The following is a 21,290-nucleotide window of genomic DNA, read 5'->3' as shown; positions in this document are numbered from 1 at the left end:
TTGCTCACCGTTTTCTCGCCTCACGTCATAATAATATCGTAACTATTGTGGGTGTTTGTAATAATTTATGACAACTTAATTTATTAGGCCATTAGAAATACAGTAGACTTTGTCACAGATACATTGAAAAACATACAATACATTTAAAAACACAAATATCATATATATATATACATATATATATATATATATATATATATTTATTTATTTATTTATTTATTTATTTATTTATTTATTTATTTATTTATAAGCAAACTACATTTCAGGTAAGAAACATGTAACTCTAGTGGAAGTGAAGTCTACGTCTGATTCATGTTTGAATGGACTGAAGATGAGTGACGCCAAAATGATAAAGAATAGTAAACGCTCTGCACAGCACCAACTGCGGGACCATGTAGAAATGCTGCAGTCAAATATGGAATTAGGTAAGCGCACAGAAATGTTGATGTGAAAAATTACGACTTTGCCTCTTCCTCTTGTATTTAACCCGAATTATGTCAACCAGCTATCTTGTGTCATGTTAATAGCATAGCTCATTCCAAAAATCGACAAACACATTATAGTTATTCCCATGATCCATGACGTAACGCAGTGAGGGTCAGGAAATCCAAAAACTATTTGGAATAAAATCATGCTGTACTTAAGCTTCCATATTGTCCAGTGACTTCCCTTACGATTGTCTGAATTGAGAGAAAGATGCTTGAGTGTGAAAAGGGAAACCACTAGCAAGAATGCCTTTTGTGTCTATTAATATACCATCCACTCCAAACGTGAAAGTACGGAGTCAGGGGACCGAACTCAGTTCGGTCCCATCAGATACACACCTGAAATATACAGTACTAATTCGATCCGGGGTTCAGAAAGGTACAGTGCTAATTCGATCCGGGGTTCAGAAAGGTACAGTACTAATTCGATCCGGGGTTCAGAAAGGTACAGTACTAATTCGATCCGGGGTTCAGAAAGGTACAGTACTAATTCGGTCCGAACTAGTTATATATGAGGGGTTCACAACCAGAGTGGACCAAGTCCATCTGGATAGTTCTTAAAGTTCCTGGCTCACGCTTAGCAACCTTCACCTTCCACAGAGTCCGTGGATATCCAGAGTACCGCATTCGTTTGAGCCGGCAAATGCCGACAAATCCGCCATTGTTAGTCCAGCGCGCGCTATGCAGTATACAGTTGCATAGGGAAAGAATGTAATTTAAATGCGAAAAAAATGCAATGCTACTGTGTTCAGAACTGTTCACAGAGAATTGAAACAAGCGCACATTTGTTTTCTCTGTGACAAGGTGAAAGAAATAAGGAAAAAGGAAAGAAGTGACTATAAATATAAAAAGGAACGATCCGCTACCTAAGCGAGCATACATTGTGAGATTAATGAATGACTGTATTTTGATATTTATTTTTTCAAAATTTGGGCCCCAAAATATTTTTATAGAATTTTCTAGAATTTAAGTTGATTCAGCAATGATATTTCTACATAAAACAAATGAAAGTCGCGTATCAATTAGTATCAGTGTCAAATTTTTACCATCTTCTCCCTTTCAAATCAAGCATTTCTGAATTTAATCCTATTTGCTATTTGCAAGAATGACATAATATATTTGTGAAGTTCTGAATTTATTCTTGAGACAAGATTGTATTGTTTGGCTCGATTAGAAAATACAAAGAACGTAGAAACTAGAAACCCTATTAAGGTTAGACTGATGTGAAATTTCAATTTTCTAAACTATTCTAAGTAGATCTATGAAATTTTGTACATTTAATTTGTAATTTTAAATTATGCAAATTTAGGTTTTCAAAAATTGCTACTATTTTGGCCAGAATTTTTGTCTACATACGTGTCAGACCTTCAGAAACGAAACTTACTATACAATTTTCTCTTTATTTTACTAAAAAATAATTAAACATATTTAATGCATTAAAAGTGTAAAAACAGAAAAATTCAACTCGAGCGTAAAAAACTTAATATTAAAAAACACCTCTTCTGGCTGATATGCACAGAATATATAAACAGGCAGTACATCTCACTTGACGATATGTGTCAGAGGAAGAAAATTGTTTGTAAGTATCTGAAGTGTGACTAGTGGAATATGTAGCTAATCGGCGAAGTATGCATTGGAGGGGGAAAGAAAATTGCCACCCTACCCCATTATCTCCTGGCCTAGTTTTCTCATGAGTGATGCCTTATTGGTGGTACTTATGAGGTTCAAATCTGTCTTCGGACAATTGACTAAACAACAAGAACAACAAAAAAATGAGTGTTAGTTTTGTAAGAACATATTCAAAAACCTCTACAAAAAATCATGCATGTAGTACAGAATCTGTAGAAAGAGTAGCATTTTTAGCAATGCAAAATTTACAGAAAATTAAAGTGGAGAAAATTGACTTCAAAAGTTCGGGATAATAATAATTAACCAGGTCTCTGTTTTTATTTTCTAGGCATTTTGAAACATATAGAACTATCATATTATATACAGAACTTATCCTTATATACACTACCACGCTGTGCACACCTAATCTACATTAGTAAATAGAGATGACTAAAAAATTATGTAATCTTAGAAAACACTATAATAGATAAATATTATTTACAAATCACTATGGACTATAGACACTATTATAACATTAACAATAAAACTGTTAGAAACTTGCAAATATTTCTTGTATCACAAACAAAAACCAAGCATGGAAAACACGTTGTTATGGCTACTAGCAACACGTGGAATTTTCCTTTAGATAAGAGTTGTGCTCTCCTGTGTAACTGAATATCTTTTAAAGGAAAGCAGCCTTTGAAGTAGGTCTAACACCTTTGTATTCTATGAAGAAATATTTCGAGAAGTCGAGAAGCTACTCTGGCTCAATCGGAAATCTAATATAATAAATAATGTATGAAATATAGCGGAATTTCCAAAATGGTAGCAGAATTCAGAGTGGAGATCGTGGACGGAGAATTTAAATTAACAGTCAGAGCCCGCAGCCGTTTAAAACGTGACCCTAAACAGCTGATAGACCGGTCGTATGGTCATGAAAATTGGCAGAGGGCATCTTTAGATCATAAATGAATTTTTAAAGATAAAAACAAAGAAACGATTTGTTTACCAAAAATGACAAAATCTCACATCAGTGTATCCTTGGGGACATTATAATGAAATTACTAACTTCCATACTTTTAAAGCTAAACTCACAAAATGTTTATCACTAGTATATCTGGTTAATAATAACACATGTACAAACTTTCGTCTCTCTCTATGATAAGTGGTTTGCACTTTATTAATAACTTAATTATATAGTGTATTGCTTAATGCAAAAAGTCCCTTGCGTCACAATTTACATTATTTTCCATTTATATTCACTTATAAGATTCTTTATATACATTGGAACAAACATTACTATTGGAATTTTCTGTACAGCGAATGGGTAAATTACTAGGAATTTTTATGACTATTAATTTTTTTATTTATTAAAAAATTCTAGCAATTTACTTATTAATTTTACAGCAAAATCTTATAGTAAGCTTTGATTCCATGTATGTAAGGAGCCATGTAAGTGAAAATCACTTAAGAATAATGTCAATTGTAGTGCGACTTTTTATATAAAGCGGTTCAATATTTTAATACAGTAATTAATAAACTGCGAACCACGTATCATAGGCGGATGCAATTTTGTACACTTGTCACTATTAAGCAGATATAAGTACCAGTGATCAAAATTTGGTGAATCTAGCTTCGTAAGTATGGTAGTTATTGGTTTCACTGTTGTGAACTCTTAAAACTAATAAACTTCGAGAAATTTCAGTATAGTGTGTGCCCTTATATGCGGAAGCCGGAGAGTTTGCACGAGGAATGCAGTTGGAAATGTTTAGATTTATTGTTATTTTATTTGCAAAATTGTTGTTTTCATTTGTTACTTGTAATTTATTAAGTTCATGCTGCTGTAATACCTATAACTGTGATGTTTATGAAGGAGTATATTGAACACTTAAATGCGTATTTATGCTGTAATAATTATTAAATGAAGTTTTTATGCATTAGTATGTTGACTGATAATAATGTTCTATAATGTGAGAAGATCCTTTAGACGTTTTTGCCCTTCAAATTAAAAATATCTGAGTTTTACTTCAAATATTCCTATCCCTAGCGTGTTGAAAAGGACTAACAATGGCGGCCGACTCGGTGATTGCGCTACTCTGTATATCCACGGACTCTGACCTTCCATAGGAAATGCTGCGCTCTGTGGAGTAACAAATGGATTATGGACTTTGTTTGTTATGGCAATGAATAAATCTAAGTTTTCTTCATCCGAGATTGTATTAATCCACAAATTGATCACTGGTGGACTTGGTCCACTCTGGTTGTGAGCCCCTCATATATCAAAGAGACTGTACTAGCTTTCGTATCGAATCCGGCATGTTTTCATGTTGATATGATATCGATATTGACGTGTTTTGATGTTGATACAGTATAATATTATGAACTAGCTGTCGTATCGAATCCGAAATATTTTCATGTTAGTATGATACCGATATTGACGTGTTTTGATGTTGATACAGTATAATATTATGAACTAGCTGTCGTATCGAATCCGAAATGTTTTCATGTTAGTATGATACCGATATTGACGTGTTTTGATGTTGATACAGTATAATATTATGAACTAGCTGTCGTATCGAATCCGAAATATTTTCATGTTAGTATGATACCGATATTGACGTGTTTTGATGTTGATACAGTATATTATTATGAACTAGCTGTCGTATCGAATCCGAAATGTTTTCATGTTGGTATGATATCGATATTGACGTGTTTTGATGTTGATACAGTATAATATTATGAACTAGCTGTCGTATCGAATCGGAAATGTTTTCATGTTGGTATGATAACGATATTGACGTGTTTTGATGTTGATACAGTATAATATTATGAACTAGCTGTCGTATCGAATCCGAAATGTTTTCATGTTGGTATGATATCGATAATGACGTGTTTTGATGTTGGTACAGTAAGCTTATATACAGAGTGTTTCCCCTACAACTTGACGTAAGCAGCGATACAGACGGTACCATCACTAGCTTTAACTGCTCCCTTTTCATAGCCCTAATTATGAACTAGCTGTCGTATTGAATCCGACATGTTTTCGTGTTGGTATGATATCGATACTGAATGTTTTGATGTTGGTACAGTATATATTATGAACTAGCTGTCTCGAGTCACAAATTTACCCGTCCCTACCTTATGACAGTCCTAAGCCTGCATAGAATGGCAAGGAAAATGTTGATTTCCAACCAGTACTGATCTATTTTCGATCCGGGACCGAATTAGTACTGTTAACTTAGCCTAATGACCCGGGACTGAACTAGTATTGTTTACTTCTTGGCTCTGGACCGAACTAGTATATATTTTTGACGATGGGACCGAATTAGTAAACTCCGAAAGTACGAGTATTATTTGAATTAATATTTGTAGCGAATTTTTCATCTCTCAGTTTACCTTTACACCAGGGATGTCTGGTGTACTACCTGCTCATACAACAAGCAATACAAATCCAACTGTTTATTTCTTTTGCACGACTGTTAACAAGTAACATACCGGTACAGCATATACAGGCACTCTTGTTTACTATACATACCGGTACGCAATGTGTTGTATCTGGAATAGTAAAATTTGGCTGCCCGTTACTTTTTCCTGGTACTGTACATAGTTCGATGTGGTTATGAATGATGTAGGCCTAAATATGCTTTATGACGTGATGTAACGAAATATGAATCTTAGCAACACTGTTTTTACGAGAAAAGAATAGTAAAGTAGTGATAAGTTGTTATTGAAGAAGGTATGTGGCGATGTTGCGACAAATTTCGGAGTGGCGTTTGTATTTCCTGCCAGGATATGACAACGTTAAGTGTTCGGCTTATCATGATTTTAGAAGGTTTCATGAAAAGGTTAATATTCATATGTGTAATCGACGAGTTCGTATTTATTCGTATAGTCTAATGGTTAAGGCTATAAAGGGCTATAAAGGCAATAAAGTACAGAAGTAAAGGTCGGTGGTTCGAGTCTTGTTATCGGCATGGTTAGTAAAATTGTCTATTAATGATTAAGTAGATAGCTATGTAGAATATAGTGTAGAAATATGATTAATAATGAGAATACAGAGGTACGGAAAAAGAAAAAAGTGGAACTATGGTGGGTGGGAGTGTGGAAGAGTGGGAGAGAGAGAAAATAGAATGGGAGGATGTAAGAGAAAATCGTATTAATTTTGTCTTATGATGCAAACCTTATTTTCCCTATGTTTATGCGATATTTTCTGCAGTATTGTATTATTGTATAGGCCTATTGTAGTATTTGTATATTCTTTTTATGTATTCCTTACTGCCTCTACATGGTACCGTACCGTCCCCTAATAGAAAACTAAGTTTGTTAGAATTTCAAACTATATTGTACCGAGTGTATATAATTTTGTTTATTTTTTAGAGAGTGACTCCTACGATAATCTGAACTGCTACATCTTCTGGCCATATTTATCTCCCACAACCAAAGATCCACAAAATAAAATTATTTCAAGATGGAAGGAAGATGGCGGCATGCATGTGTTTTCCAACATATTGAATTCTCCAGCAAACTTTAAGGAATGGTTCAAAAGCGAGATTCTTCAAAATGGAACACCTATTGATGGAAAGCATTGGAATTTGTTATTCAAGAGGTAAGAGCGTATGTCGTACTCAGGAGTAAATTACAACCGAATCTAAAGTAAGGTATTGTAACATACAGAGCGAATGTCTATGGGGGCTAAGGCATGAAGACCTAATCCTCTCCCAATTCTTTATCTAAAACTTTTAGTCATGGAACAAAGGAATTTTTTAGCCTTAATTCTAGTATTGTGGAACAATTAGAACTTTTTGTACGAGTATTATTCCAATTTTATACTTCACTCTTATAGACTACTCTTACATTTTTTGTATGTAGACAGTAAGAGGGAAAAGTCGATTTCAGATAACTTAGACAACAATGCATATGACGCAGTAAAGCAATATGTGAAATTTGTTGTTTACAATAGCACAGGTTTTGATTCTAACATGACTTGACCATTATTATGAGAATTATTCTATATCTTCAAGAGACGCAGTGCTAATATTTTCAACTCATTAAATTGTGACAGTAAACCGGAAGCGTACGCAGAATTTTGTCAAAATAGGGAGGGGGGGTTATTATTAAAATAATTGTTTACAATTTACATTATCGGTATTTAAAATGTTGAGTATTGTTATTATTATTATTATTATTATTATTATTATTATTATTATTATTATTATTATTATTATTCACACGCAAGTAACGGTCACTCATCCAATAGTCGTGCAACATATACAGTTTTCGTCATACGCTACCACTTAATGTAAAGATCAGTCGTGTCGCCGGCCTCATGGATTTCAAGACGTTCTTCCATTTTTTGTAAGTATTGTTTTAGAAGATTTAAATAATACTTAAATGCTTCTAAATATTCTTTCATTCTATCCTTACAATTTACAGGATTTTTCCTGCTCCCCATAACGGACACACGACCGACCTGTTCGTAGCATCTTCAAATCTATCTTGAAAACTGTATCTGCAATGACAGAAGAGTTTTGCTGTTTCCTTGGTTCACACACGCCTCTTTCAACACAGTGATTCTTCACACATCGTGGAGGCTTTTTGCTATATTCTTTTCTCTGTTTTTAAGTGATATTACAGTTGTAACTTTGGTTTTTAACGTCATATACCAAGTGTTCACTTTTTTTATAACATGTTCCATTCGACCTACACGACCTGAAGATGCCAATCAAAATTGGCGAAAACGTTTGTTTTTAAATCTGTGTAAATGTTATTATAACATGTTTTATTGTGTTTTATGTTAAGTATTGACTGAATAGAACTCATTTTTCAATTAATAATAATGATTTTACAGTTAGCTACATATGAAAATCAAGAGAACTACTGGGTGTTCAGTTCAAAATGTGTCATGGCTCGCTGTATGCCGTCATGTGGCTAGCCGATGAGCCTAGAGAATTCAATCTTCCTACACTTCCGCAAAGGTGTATAACTTATGAGGCAGAGAAGTTGCCTAGCAAGTACGGCGTTCATTCTGAAGAGTACGTACCGATACGTACGGTAACGCCGATAGTGGCAGGAATGTGAACTGTTTGGAAATACGTACTGTCGGGATATGGGGAGAGGGTTAAGACGATTACTGACGTATTTGTTGACATTAACTTCGACGGTTAACATGGACACGGAGCATTTGATTTGTGTTGTGGAATGTTACCGTACGCAACCGATGATAACAAATACCCTGCGTACGACTTGCCGGCGCAAAACACAGTTCGAAAGAGGTTATGGTAGCACACAGACCGCCATCTGTTGCTACGACGTTCAAGTTATACCGTACACGTTCTCAAGTTCAGATTGAAGAACGCCTTAAATAATAGGCAACTTCTCTAACATATAAGCTGAAACTCGCTTCAAATCGGTGACCCAACAACAGTGACGTCATGACACACTTTGAAATGAACACCCAGTATAATTATTAAAGAGGACAGAAAAAGTATAAATTCCGCCAATGCTGCTTACAGGCAAATTACTTTAAAAAGGCGTCAAATCAGAAAACTTCAAAATATCAGGCATACAAGTTACGAAAAGGAAAACATTCTTGATTAAAAAAAAAAAAACCGCCCGGACCTCAAAGGCCTAAAAAGTAGGACATGTCCGGACAAAAGAGGACGTCTGGTCACTCTATATGCGTCAAACTATTTTTTTCTCATCCTGCGCTATTGCATAGAAATATAAATATCTCTGAAACTCTGGTAAAAAAAAGTTATGAAGTAATTACGTATGGTGGCTGCATATGATATTGAATTTAGTTGAATAATGTCTTCTTGTAAATTAAAGTTTTGAAGTGTCGTATTATGTTGTTGAGGTTCGCAATATCTTCGTCATCGCTAGAAAACGGTGAGGAAAAATCGGAATAGGCTGTATCGGAGACACAGACCCCAAGTGCGTGAATGCGTTGCATCGCTGATAGAATTGCAGTTAAGAAACAGAAAATTTTTTTTTCGAAGTTCGTATAAGCAGAAATTCGTATTAACCGAATAAAAAGCCATTAAAACCACCGTATTTGAGCCACGGCTACCGCGCTACGGCGCGGCGCTCCTCTCAATTCATGCCTCACCTCCCACCCGTGTATCGCTAATAACGTCACCCGCTCCAATTCAAGGTCACGTTGGATACATTGTTCCTTCGTCTGTCAATCTTTAACTTCATTGGAATATGACGTGTAGTTTAGAAATTATACGTGCGACGAAACTGACCTTAAAATATGTTGATCGACTTTCTAAGATGGCACCCTAGTACTGGACCTAACTTGACGTATTCACGTCAAAAATTATGATGAACATGTCTTGCGAAAAACGCAGACGTGGGGAGAAGTGAGGGAGTTCAGTGCAGTACAACGTCGGTTGCGCTGCTCCTGTCCTACTGCAGCACCGACTCGCCAGGAAGCTCCTTAAGAAAGCTTAATTCAGGTGTCGGCACCAACTCTAGGCTTTCTTATTGCTACTTGCTCATGTAATAAAGGCACCGAAATTCCGTTCAGTGAATCAGTAAAGAACCTAGGATAAAAGTTTAAATTGAAACATTCAAGTTGCAGAAACTTGCAAAAAAGTATTTTCACTAATCCACTCTTTTAGGCAATTAAAGAACTTTCTACCCTTTCCCCAGGATGCGAATTAACGGGGAGGGGGGTTGGGGGGAGTTTTCCCCATCTCATAAATTCATATTAACATCCCTGCCAGGGATAACTTCTATCCACCTCACAAAATATAATTGTTTTAATACGACTATATGTACTTTATAAAGTATAAAGTAAGCAAAGAAAACAATAATATTGATGTATTATCATCACCGGCAAGCTGGCAACACTCAATAACTTAGGAATTACACATCTTATCTTAAGCCTGCTCGTGGATATAATTATTATTATGATCAAGATGCAAGACAAGCAACTCAGTGCGACCAAGCGTTGAGCTGTAACGAATGAGGATAATAATTATTTTATGTATGATATTCTCTCTCTAGGATTCTATCCCCCCCCACCCCATCAGAAATCTTAATTCGCACTCTGCTTTTCCCTAAAAAATATTTTAGTGCAAACACTCGTCATGCCCGACTTCGATGATTGTGATATTCTATTTACTGATCTAAACGTTACTCTGGTGCAGAGACTGCAAAGTGTACATATATGTGCATACATTTCGTCTGAAATATTCGCCGGGTCGATCACATAACACAGTCTCTCGAAATGTTGTTCTGATTCCGGCTAGATCGTAGAAAAATCCATTGTCTTTCCCTCCTCTTTCATATATTGCATTTCTCCACTTCTATCTCACGTCCCATTTTCAAAATTCAGCCACCCATCATGATCTAGACACACAATCATAGCACTCCTCAATATTATTCATTCCTTCCCATCAAACATCCTCATACTCATCTTCTTTCACTGTGGCTGTTCTTTGACTTTGGAATTTCCTACCGAGTAATGTCAGAGACTGTCAGACATCAAACGAATTTAAGAATAGATTAAGGAAGCATTTTTCAAATAATTCTCGTTAACAATAGTATTTGTTTTAATTTTCCCAATTTTTAATGGTTACGCTCTAATAAAGTCAAAAAAGCAACTCCAACTATAACAAAAATAACTAATAAAATAAAAATAATAAACAAACCAAAAATTTCCCTAAGCATAAACGCAATTCTATTCATTATACCCATATACAATTCAAACTTCCGAGGTATACAATTTTACTCTATTAACCAAATTATATGCACATTACAGGTTAAATAATTAAATTATCTAAGTATTATTATTACTATTATTATTATTATTATTATTATTATTATTATTATTATTATTATTATTATTATTATATGCATGTACATCGAGAGCGGGCAGAGATATGTGGAGAGGGGAAGGGAAGTAGAGGGAGAGTGTGCATTTATGTTTTTCATAACATATGGAATATACTTCGAAGACGGATTCAGGATCTAAAAAGAAGAAGAAAAATTCATATAAACTTATGACTAAAATATCTTTGATTCTAAATTAAAGTTGTTTTCGGGTTCCAATAACAATATGTTTATCTCTGCATGAATTTCTCCAAAGAGCCACATCGTGTCTCAATAGGCCTACTAGGTCTCTAACAGAACTTCTAATTTGTTAAAATATTCCGGCTGTCTTAACGAATTTGTTGGCAACTTAGTTCTACACACTGAAGAAATTAAACGTTTTCAATTGGTATTGAATAAATAAATTGTTAGACTAGGAAAATTCAGATACATTCTGGCCCAGGAAGTGCACAGCTCAGAAAATGGGTCCTCCACGACCCAATGAGTACTGATTATCCATTAATTCTGGACCTAAATTCACTTGGCTTGCATTTGTGGAACCAATTTAAATCTCTTATACACTAATTGATTTTCCTCAGTGACCCACAGCTCGTCAGCATCGAATTTCAACACTGAATAACCTCTGCAGTTGAAATCATTGTTAAATAAAATAATTCTAATACAACTGGAAATGTTGAAATGCTTGTTGTACTTGTACGGTACTTTCTGTTGGGTAAGTCCATGATCCAGGAGTTCCGGTTCCTCTGTGTCATCTCAACAACCATCATCATCATCATCATCTCATCTTATCATGGGTGTAGAGTAGATCAGCTTCCTCTGGGCAACGACTCTGTTGGTAAATTGATCTACACAATTGGCTTTTTATGGGTGAATGACTAATAAAATATGCAATATTAGTATAAAAAAATGGGTGGCAACTTGGATAGTTTATATGCCCAGCACTAACTGAGAATGTTGCAATGCTTGTACTTTTATGGCCAACTTACACTATAGGTACTAGATATCTTTTGTATTCAATACTAACAGAATGTTGCAATGTTCCAACTTGTTGTAGGCCTACTGAACAAAACTTTCAACAAATTTGACAGGTACCTGGAATTTTTAACAGGATTTTGATAATTTCCTTTTGAAATAAACATAAGTTACCTTTACTAAGAAAATGTTTAACTTGGAATTAACTATTTCGAACATAATTCATGTAAACTGATATAGGTCCTGAATCCGTCCCTTAAGTGGATCCCATATTGTCATGTTGTGTGGTGTCTGTACATAGTTTAGCAGCCTGCTAGTGTCTTTTATAGCAGATCTTTCATTAGTCTGGTTATTATTCAGTGTTACTTCATGTATAAGATATAGTACTAATATCATTATTCATATTTACCTTAAATGAAGTATTCTTTACAAATTGGTGTTCACTTGTTTTTTTACTTAGGTTCGTCATCTTGAGCTGCGGTGTTATTGTTGATGAAATTCATAATGGAATGCTGGCTCTCCTTTCTCAGGTAATTAATTAATAATGAAATTTGTGCTTGAATAAAACGTTATAGAGTGATTTTTCTGTAATTGCTATTTCAATTATACCAGTACTAAGTTGTTTATAACATACTATTAAGTAAAATTCATCATTTTATTTTATTATTTAGTGGCATAAAGGAGAGTTTGCTTTCCCAGCTCAAATCCAAACGCTATTTATCGTTTCCTCCATCACAATCCATCACTTCTAAATAACCATTCCTGGTTACTGGTATTTCTTCTAAAACGTTTTGATGTAGAATATATTCTTCCCCGCACCGAGTATGGCCATTCATTCCAGGATCCAAGGTAAAACAAAACGGCCAGAATTTCAACTTATTCTAACAAGACTATAAGCCACAGCTGAATGATAATACTATTAGGCCTAGTAGTCAGGCCATGAACCAATGCAACTTGTGTGACCATGCTCAATGACCACCTTCACTTGCTATGGGCATGAGGGTGCCGAAATTGTGTAAAAAAAATAGTCATGATGCGTGACCTCTCTCAATAATATCTCGACATCAAGAGCGGCTACAGACACGAATTCTCTAACATTAAAGTCATAATTAACACGTAGACTAGGTACACTTTGAGTGAATCATAATGAAAAACAGTGGCAGCTCGTGATCATTTTTGTTGGTGGTGCCAGATATTTCACAAATTTTGCAGTATACATTAAATAATGCACCAAGATTTTTTGTTTCATTTTAGTTAAATGTTTCTGCTTAAAAATTAGTTCAGCACAATACAACTAAAACTACCACTCATTACTGCAAGCACCATCATATGCTCGAGCTATGAGTTTATTTTCTAAATTGAAAAGTTGTAGTTTGTTTTAGAACCTCGCTCAGACTGTTAGCCATGCGATTGTTTACCTCTTTGCTCTTTGAAAAAAAAAAAAAAAAAAAAAAAACCTTTCCACAGGTTTACAACCTTTTATGTATCTCAAAATAATAAATTGGTTTTTCCAGGTTATGTCTGTTGTTTCGTCAGCCTGCACAACAACAAAATCTGTAGAATTATCGGTACCGGTAATGTTCTGTTTCAGATCTTCGATGTATACCGTACATCATACATAAGCTTACTGTCTAGTAATTCATTTTGTATAATGTGTAAAGTATATTTAAAAACAGAAGTACTGTTTAAATGTTCATCCAATACATTATCAAGACTGACAAATAAAGATAACAAGTCTAACAAATTTCCCCGGAATTTCATTCTGAACCCTTAGTTATAATTCGTGAGTTCCGCAAAATACTAAAGAATCAATTACTCTTGCTAGTATTATGTCTGTCTTTTGTGACCTGTTCGTTATGTTTCTGGATTGAAAATTTGACCGCGGAATCAATTGATGCTGCGATATTTATACTGCCCCAAATAGTTTAACTTACAAGTATTTTCTAAATGTATTGCCTTTCTTCTTGTCTTTTTTTTATGTGCTCCCTTAAATGTTTTAGATCTTTGCAACATGTCGACATCCACAGTCCCTTGCCACCAGACAACAGACAATAGAAATAAAATAAACTTTGTTTTTCGTCACTTACAGTTAGCCAGGACTTCTTTGTAAACCACGAGATGCAGAAAGTTCTCCTTTTCATACCATCCGCCTGTGTAAAACTGAAGTAATTCGGTTGATGTGTGCCTAGTCGTTTAACTTCAAGTTTATCTTCTAATTTTAACGAAGAAAACGATGTTTTAATAGGTAATCCATTTCATTTATGTTTTCACACTTCGCTCGCGTGCACTATTCAAAGTTCACATGGACACTTCTAGAATTAACCCACTGTTCAGTGACACTGCGACTCACAGTATAACAGATACCTGCGACTGTCGCTTCCGTCCGGCAGGCGGGCCAGGTTCGTCGGGCACCGATGAGAAGCATTATATTCGTGACGGTAACTTCGTAAATCTCCGTCGATGGCGAACATTGCATACCTGGCACCATGGCAGTTGAGTGCTAAGGTGATTCAAGTTGTGGGGCCCTTTAACGCGGCCCAAGCTCACAATATTAAATTTAGTGTCATACAATCTTTGACATTTTACTGACACACATTGCGCCATGTTATGAAATTTACTGAAACAATTATGAATCCAGTACACTGTCCTGAACAAAATTTACGCATTTTAAATGCGAAAAGAAAATTGCTGGGGAACGAAATATTGATGGACCCCTAAGGACGTCCTGCCCCTGGTGAAAAATGTGTTGAGCTGGGACTAATTTCGGAATGTTGCTTCATGCATATGAACAGAAAATATCGTCAGCTTATTTCTAAAACCCCGTAAATCCAATTTTTCACGAATGTCGAAATCTGTGTATATTTTCAAAATACGTCTGCTAATAACACCTTATAAGTATGCAAATGTTTCTATATTTTATAAATAACAAACGCATAGCAGTTATTAGTTGGGATATAAAAGATTAAGAAGTTATATTGCTCTCTTGTACAATTTCTTCAAATGCGGTTACGAGGTTTTATAAGTAAGCCAACGACATATTAATTACTGTACTTCTTATCATGGACCCATGCTCTCTATTTATAAACCGAAACACAACTGTAGTTTCATTCCCGAAATTTAGTGACATATTCTACGTGTCGGTGTATCCTTGATACAACACAGAATTTTCTTCCAGAAAAAATGTTCCTTATGCTAAATTGTCCTAATGACAGTTTTCATAACATACTGATTTCAGAATACAAAATTCCTGAAATATTTTTCCGACATTTATTTTCTAAAAACATGCTTATCTTTACATGAAAATAAAATAGGTATTCTTTATTCAGAAACATGGCTTAATGTATGCTGTTATCTATCATCCTGAGGCTATAATATAACAGTCTGTTATCAAATTTGTAGGTCTCATATTGAGCTGCTACTGTCCAAAGCCTTTCTGCGCATTCACCCAATGTTTTTAGTTTTTGCTTTGACATTCCCAAAGTAAATTCTCAGAGGTCTGTTTCTGTGTTCACATTCCCAATAAACCTTGTCTTTATAATTTGTAATACATATGCAGTGCCCCTGATTGGGTTATGTGCCATTAGAACACGGCCCAAATAGCAGCTGGAAGCACACTGCTGCTGTCTATGTAATTCTCAACTCAAGAGCATAGCTTTATTTTAATTCAAATATTTCACAATTACAATGAAGTAATCACCTATCTTTGTCGAAGACGATGTTGGAGATGATGTTCTTGCTGCCCATATTATTTTTGGCTTTTTTTTTTTGGAAAGTTTGCATTCATATGTGCATTAGTTTATTTTCTGAAATGTGTCTCCTTATATTCTCTTTCAGTTCTTCCAATGTGTGTGAGTTATTTGTATACAGTACATACACCAAGATTTGGGAATCGTTCTGGCCATAATCATTTACTAATGACCCTATCTTCAAATTTTCCTCAATTAAAGTTAATGAGTCATCAGCTGTATGTGCTGTAGCAGAGTCCTGTTGAAAAACAGCAGACTGACATTCAATGTCGGATAATTATTCGAAGAGAGGTGTGAGTAAATTATCCCTGTATCTCTGCGCATTGATATTTTCATAAAATATGGGCCTTATTATTCCGTCTGTATGCATTTATAGTGTACCATACCCCGATTTTCTCATGTAATGTTTCATGTAAAAGATCAGCTGATCGGGTTTCTCTGCATTCGAATAAGTACTTACCTGTTGTTCTATGTCACTACATGGCCATGTAAATGGAACCATGCTTAGTCCATAAAAAATTTAGAGTTCAGAGCCATAGTAGGCCAAGCGCCATTTATTAAAAATGGAGAAAGCAAGGGTTAAAGTTAAGTGAATACCATAGTTTAATGAAGATTGATATATTGTTTAGTTTTAACGTGTACACTTTATATTACTTGCTATATGTTTCCATTGAATTATGGTAATAACTTCATTTTAACCCTTGTTCTCTACGGTTTCAGTAAATGGTGCTTGGTCCACTATGGTTCTGAACCCTTCAATTATTTATTGTGTCGTCACTGACATTACGCCATTTACATTATCACATAGCTACAACTGCTGGACAATGGTCATCTTATGTGATATTGATTTTAAAAGTTTAGTAGCTTTCAAAACCGAGGTTTGCAAAATTTCTATTTCCTGTGCAAGCCATCACAGAGATTTCTTTGGACTTTTTTCTAATCTATCTCCAGGTTCATCATCAAGTACTCTATAGAGGATTCCAGGTTAAGAAAAAAGTATTCAGCATACAGGGCTATTCCATCAAATGACCAGTTGCCATAAAAACACTTCCGTACCACAGAGCTTGAACAGTATGCTAGGAAAGATACATAAAACCAATGCTTTTTTTTTAACCTGGAATCCTCTATAATCTTTCTCCAGTTTCATCAAGATTCTCCTAAGCAAACTGTGATTTACTTGTGACTTCTCATCAATAACAAATCTCATTGCCCTAAATTTATTAACACGATTATGCACACTATTTCTGTGTGGAGCAGGAATACCAGGAAATTTACTTAAAAATCGCTTCCTCACACTTCTGCACAAATCTGTTTTCACATAAGAATCATACATAAAATTTCTTTCTTCTTAAGTATGTTTATACTGTGGCATAATAATGCCACTAACAACACTTCATCATTCTATCACTTATTACTTTAGCAAACTATACTGCAGTGAAAATACTCATAAATCCTACTTCAACACGCAACACGTGCACTCATATCGAAGCAAGTAGGCTACTCAAACTGAGTTTCACGGGAAAATCAAAACCATGACCGTTACTTCTACCTGCTATGCAGGTCACATTCTAAAGGCATACAGTCCACATGACGACACTGTATACAGTCCACTACTGTGGAGTAATGGTTAGCAGAAAAAAGTGGGCCTGAGTTCAAATTCTGGTTGGGATAAATTACGTGGTTGGGGGTTTTTCTGAGGTTTCCCTCAACCACCTGAAGCAGAATTGCTGGGTAACTTTCAGCATTGGACCTCGGACTCGTTTCCCCATCATTAATTCAAGCGTCATTGTCATCATTACCATAGCCCGGTTACGTTCATGGTCTAGCATGCATTATACATACAAGAGCGCAGCCATTTGGAGACAAAATCACTCACAGAAAAGAAGTGGTAAGCACAATAAGAATCAAGCTGCAGTGCAAGCCTGTGGATCACTCCTCTGTCAAATATATATATGAGTCAACTCTAAATTACCAGCATTCTTACCAGTCCACGAGGTTACTTTTCGGTAGGCAGTAAGTTGGGTTTTTCCTTATCAGTTGGCCCGAGTTGGTGTATAATTCTACTCAAACTTTATGTTTCATTTCCAGTTAGTCAGTTATCTGAACTGTATTAAGAAATATGTATTTTAACCAGTGGTTTATTTCTAAACAAAAAAGTTCCCTGGCTCTGGAATTTCAGTACTACTGGTAGTAGTTGTCTTCATAATTGTCGTCACCATCATCATCATCATCATCATCATCATCATCATCATCTTCAGCACCACCATTTCCACAGGAATAGTTATTGGAATGTCAGACGAAAATATATGGGTTCAACTCTAGATATAGAGGTTGTTAGGTCTGTGGAGTAGACTTCATTATGAAATTGTTTAAATATGAAAAAAATGATTACTTTTTAGAAATGAAAAATTTCACAATAATATGAAAATCATAAAAGTCCTCTGGTGCCACGAAAAATAGTACTCTGGCGCTACCAGGGCCCGCCTCAAATACACTCCTGATTTCAACTATGATTAAATACATAGTACAGCAAAGCATTTTCCCTGTTGAAACGTAACTACTAAAGAAGAAGTCATATGAGTTGAGTTTATGCAAGTTCCAGCGATGTTTTCCAGAGACTGCATAATTTAATAAGTGGCAAGAAACAGATTCTGTTGTCGATAAAAACAGAAACATTCGCATAATGTTCCGAAATAATTGTTTCGTAAAAAAAAAAAATGGGCCAACTATTTTTCATGCTCTAACTGCACACCAGATATATTATGTAGCAACACTGATATAACCTTGGCAGTTGCGAGCATCATTAAATAAAACATAACATTTAACATTTATAATATGTAGTGGGGCTTCATGAGAAAAATTGGGATTTTCGGCATCCTAATACCGACTATTCTGAGCATTTACATTGTCACTCAGGGGAAATCGAACTTCATCAGTGAGAAAAAAAAACCGTGTGCGTGCTATTGGATTACCCGGATTTAACACATAAACCACTGACATCTTATAGAGATGAAACTTTAGAAAATTCGAACCCTATTTTTTCAACCATGTGTTGATAATGTTGCCAAATTTCGGGACTATATAGCCTACTGATTTCAAAGGATAGAAGTAACTGATGCACGTCACATACACCGCAAACATTGCTCTAAAGAGCAGACTGTAATATTACAGGAGCAGTATTGTACTAGTTCTCCAGCTCCACAGCTAGCATGCAGCACAGCACTTGCAGTGAGTTACACTCCCACAATAACGTCAAATTTTTTTGTAAGAGATGGACAAAAGTAACAATAATGTATCAGAGAAAACACATGTTTACTTTCGGAAGTGGTTAAGAGGAACGAGCATTACTTATTTTAGCATTCAAATGCTTACGAATTCGTCTCGAGAGACAAACAAATATGCAGTGGACAATCTCTTCTACTGTCCTATACTAGCTGATACTCTAGTGCGCCAACATGGCATGGGTTGTTCCCTGTAGTGTTTTATTAATATTTTTAGTAATTTATAGTTTGTATTAATATTTATACAATGTAACTTTAGATGCTTTTGTAACCCATATTAACATCTGTTGGTTATTACTAATCTGAATTTTACACTCTGCTTGTTACTTGTAAATAAAATTCCCAAGTATTTAAATTCGATTATCCTCTCAAACTTATTAACTAGCTTCTAGATATTCCAATCTTGATGAATTTTCAGTTATTTGCATATATATCGTCGTTGTTTCTGCAATAATTCCTATGTGCAAAATATAACATTGTTCAGTAGAAAGAAAAACACATTAATTCACATACGTTTTACTCTGTGAAAAGATTTATGAAATCTACATACTTAGACTTTAACAAACAAGATTTGATAACACAATCTCAAGGGAAAAAATGGAACTCTCTGCATCAAAATCCACAGATAATTCCCGATTTACTACGAAAATCGTCTGTAGCTGCATTTAGATTGGCAACAGGCCATGATTGTTTGGCCAAACACCTGCATAGAATTGGAATATATCAGTCCCCTAACTGCCCATTGTGCAACTCAAACCAAGAAATGGATTTGGAACACCTCAAAATCTGTGCTTCAGTGGCTGGCCATGATAATATCTTTGAAAAATATTGGAGTGCAAGAGATCAAATGACTTTATTGTCAAATGCCTGGCATTAGAAAACAACAACATTTATTCATTCTATGATAGTAGTACATAGGAGACTATAAATTGTTAAATTTTCGAAAGAAAGAAATATAATTACATATAGGAGATTATTTACTATATCACTATTTAAGTTATTTAATAGAGCAAAATTCTGAAAATCGATAACATGGCAATTATTGCAGGAACAACAACGATATATTGTTTTACCTTAACTGATTCTGAGTCCCAACATCTGTACTTCGCGGTCTAGTTTTGTGAATTGATCATCCAGTTTTATGACACACTCAAAAGCCAAACTGTTTAATTCTACAAGGAGCAGTCAGAATGTAATGCCTCCTATTTTTTTCTCTCTTTTAATTTACAAGAAAATTAAATTAAATTTACATAATACAACAGCCACAACATTCACAATTAATTTCTCACTTTTCAATATAATCTCCATCTTTTTCCACAGTTTTTTTCCACCTTGAAACAAGAGCATATATTGCAGTGCAATAAAAATCACGGTCCTTCTTCCTCAATCATTGACACATAGTATTTTTCAAGGTCTCCTCATCTTCAAAGTGATGCCCATGATGAGCTTCCTTTACTGGACCTAACAGATGGAAATCTGATGGTGCTAGGTCAGGGCTGTATGGTGGGTGAGGCAAGACTTTCCAACCAATTTTCAAAATCTCGCCAGTGGTGTATTGACTGGTGTTTGGTTTTGCATTGTCATGCAAAAGAAGATTATCAGTCATAGGTTTTGATAGGCGAACTTGCTGAAGACATGCTTTAACTCCTTGAGGGTTTCGACGTATTGTACAGAATTTATTGTGCACTCTGCTCCAAAACATCAACCAGAAGCACACCCTTCAAATCCCAAAAGGCTGTCGGCATAACTTCCCCTGTAGATCGCAGTTTTGAATTTTTTTCTTTTTTGGCAACATTGTGTGATGCCAAGTTTTTGTCCCTCTTGAACTCAGGTTCAAAAAAATGAATCCAAGTCTCATCTCCAGTCACAATTTTCGCCAAGAACTCCACTCCTTCCACAAAGCACTGCAACAGATCGAAAGCTATTGTTTTCCTTGCTTCTTTATTCTGGTCAGTCAACATTTTTGGTAACCAGCATACACAAACTTTAGAGTAGCGCAGTTTATTAATAATAGCCATCACACTGCCTTTACTGACACAATTCATTCATCTGTTGTTACCCGGCGGTCATCAGAAATGATGTCGTTGACTCACTGGATGTTGCATGAAATCACTGCAGTCGTCAGCCGCTTCACGTTTCATTAGTCAAAAGTCTTTCCCTGTACAGCAACGAACCCATCGTCTAACAGTGCTGACATCCACTGTTGCATCTCCATAAACCTTCTTCGGCCTTTCATGAATGCAAATGAGCATTTCACCTTCTGCATTCAGGAATTCTATCACAGCATGCTGTCTTATACGTACGTCAATATCAGCTATTTTCTAAACTGATGCAGTACTGCCATCTGTTGACTTAGG

At 35.3% G+C, this 21,290-nt stretch overlaps 1 protein-coding gene across 4 annotated transcripts in view; it reads left to right on the top strand.

Moving 5' to 3' along the window:
• The window catches only part of LOC138696112 (uncharacterized), a 79,417-nt gene that overhangs the window by 53,751 nt on the left and 4,376 nt on the right, over positions 1 to 21,290 (top strand). For all 4 annotated transcript variants that reach the window (XM_069820660.1, XM_069820663.1, XM_069820664.1 and 1 more), the window contains exons 5-7: positions 267 to 425; positions 6,471 to 6,699; positions 12,367 to 12,436. In XM_069820660.1, coding sequence (XP_069676761.1) covers positions 267 to 425; positions 6,471 to 6,699; positions 12,367 to 12,436 — 458 coding nt within the window. The remainder of the gene's footprint in view (positions 1 to 266; positions 426 to 6,470; positions 6,700 to 12,366; positions 12,437 to 21,290) is intronic.

Source organism: Periplaneta americana, chromosome 3 (genome assembly GCF_040183065.1).
Source record: "Periplaneta americana isolate PAMFEO1 chromosome 3, P.americana_PAMFEO1_priV1, whole genome shotgun sequence".
Taxonomy (NCBI): Eukaryota; Metazoa; Arthropoda; class Insecta; order Blattodea; family Blattidae; genus Periplaneta; species Periplaneta americana.
This window is presented reverse-complemented; position numbering and strand designations above follow the sequence as displayed.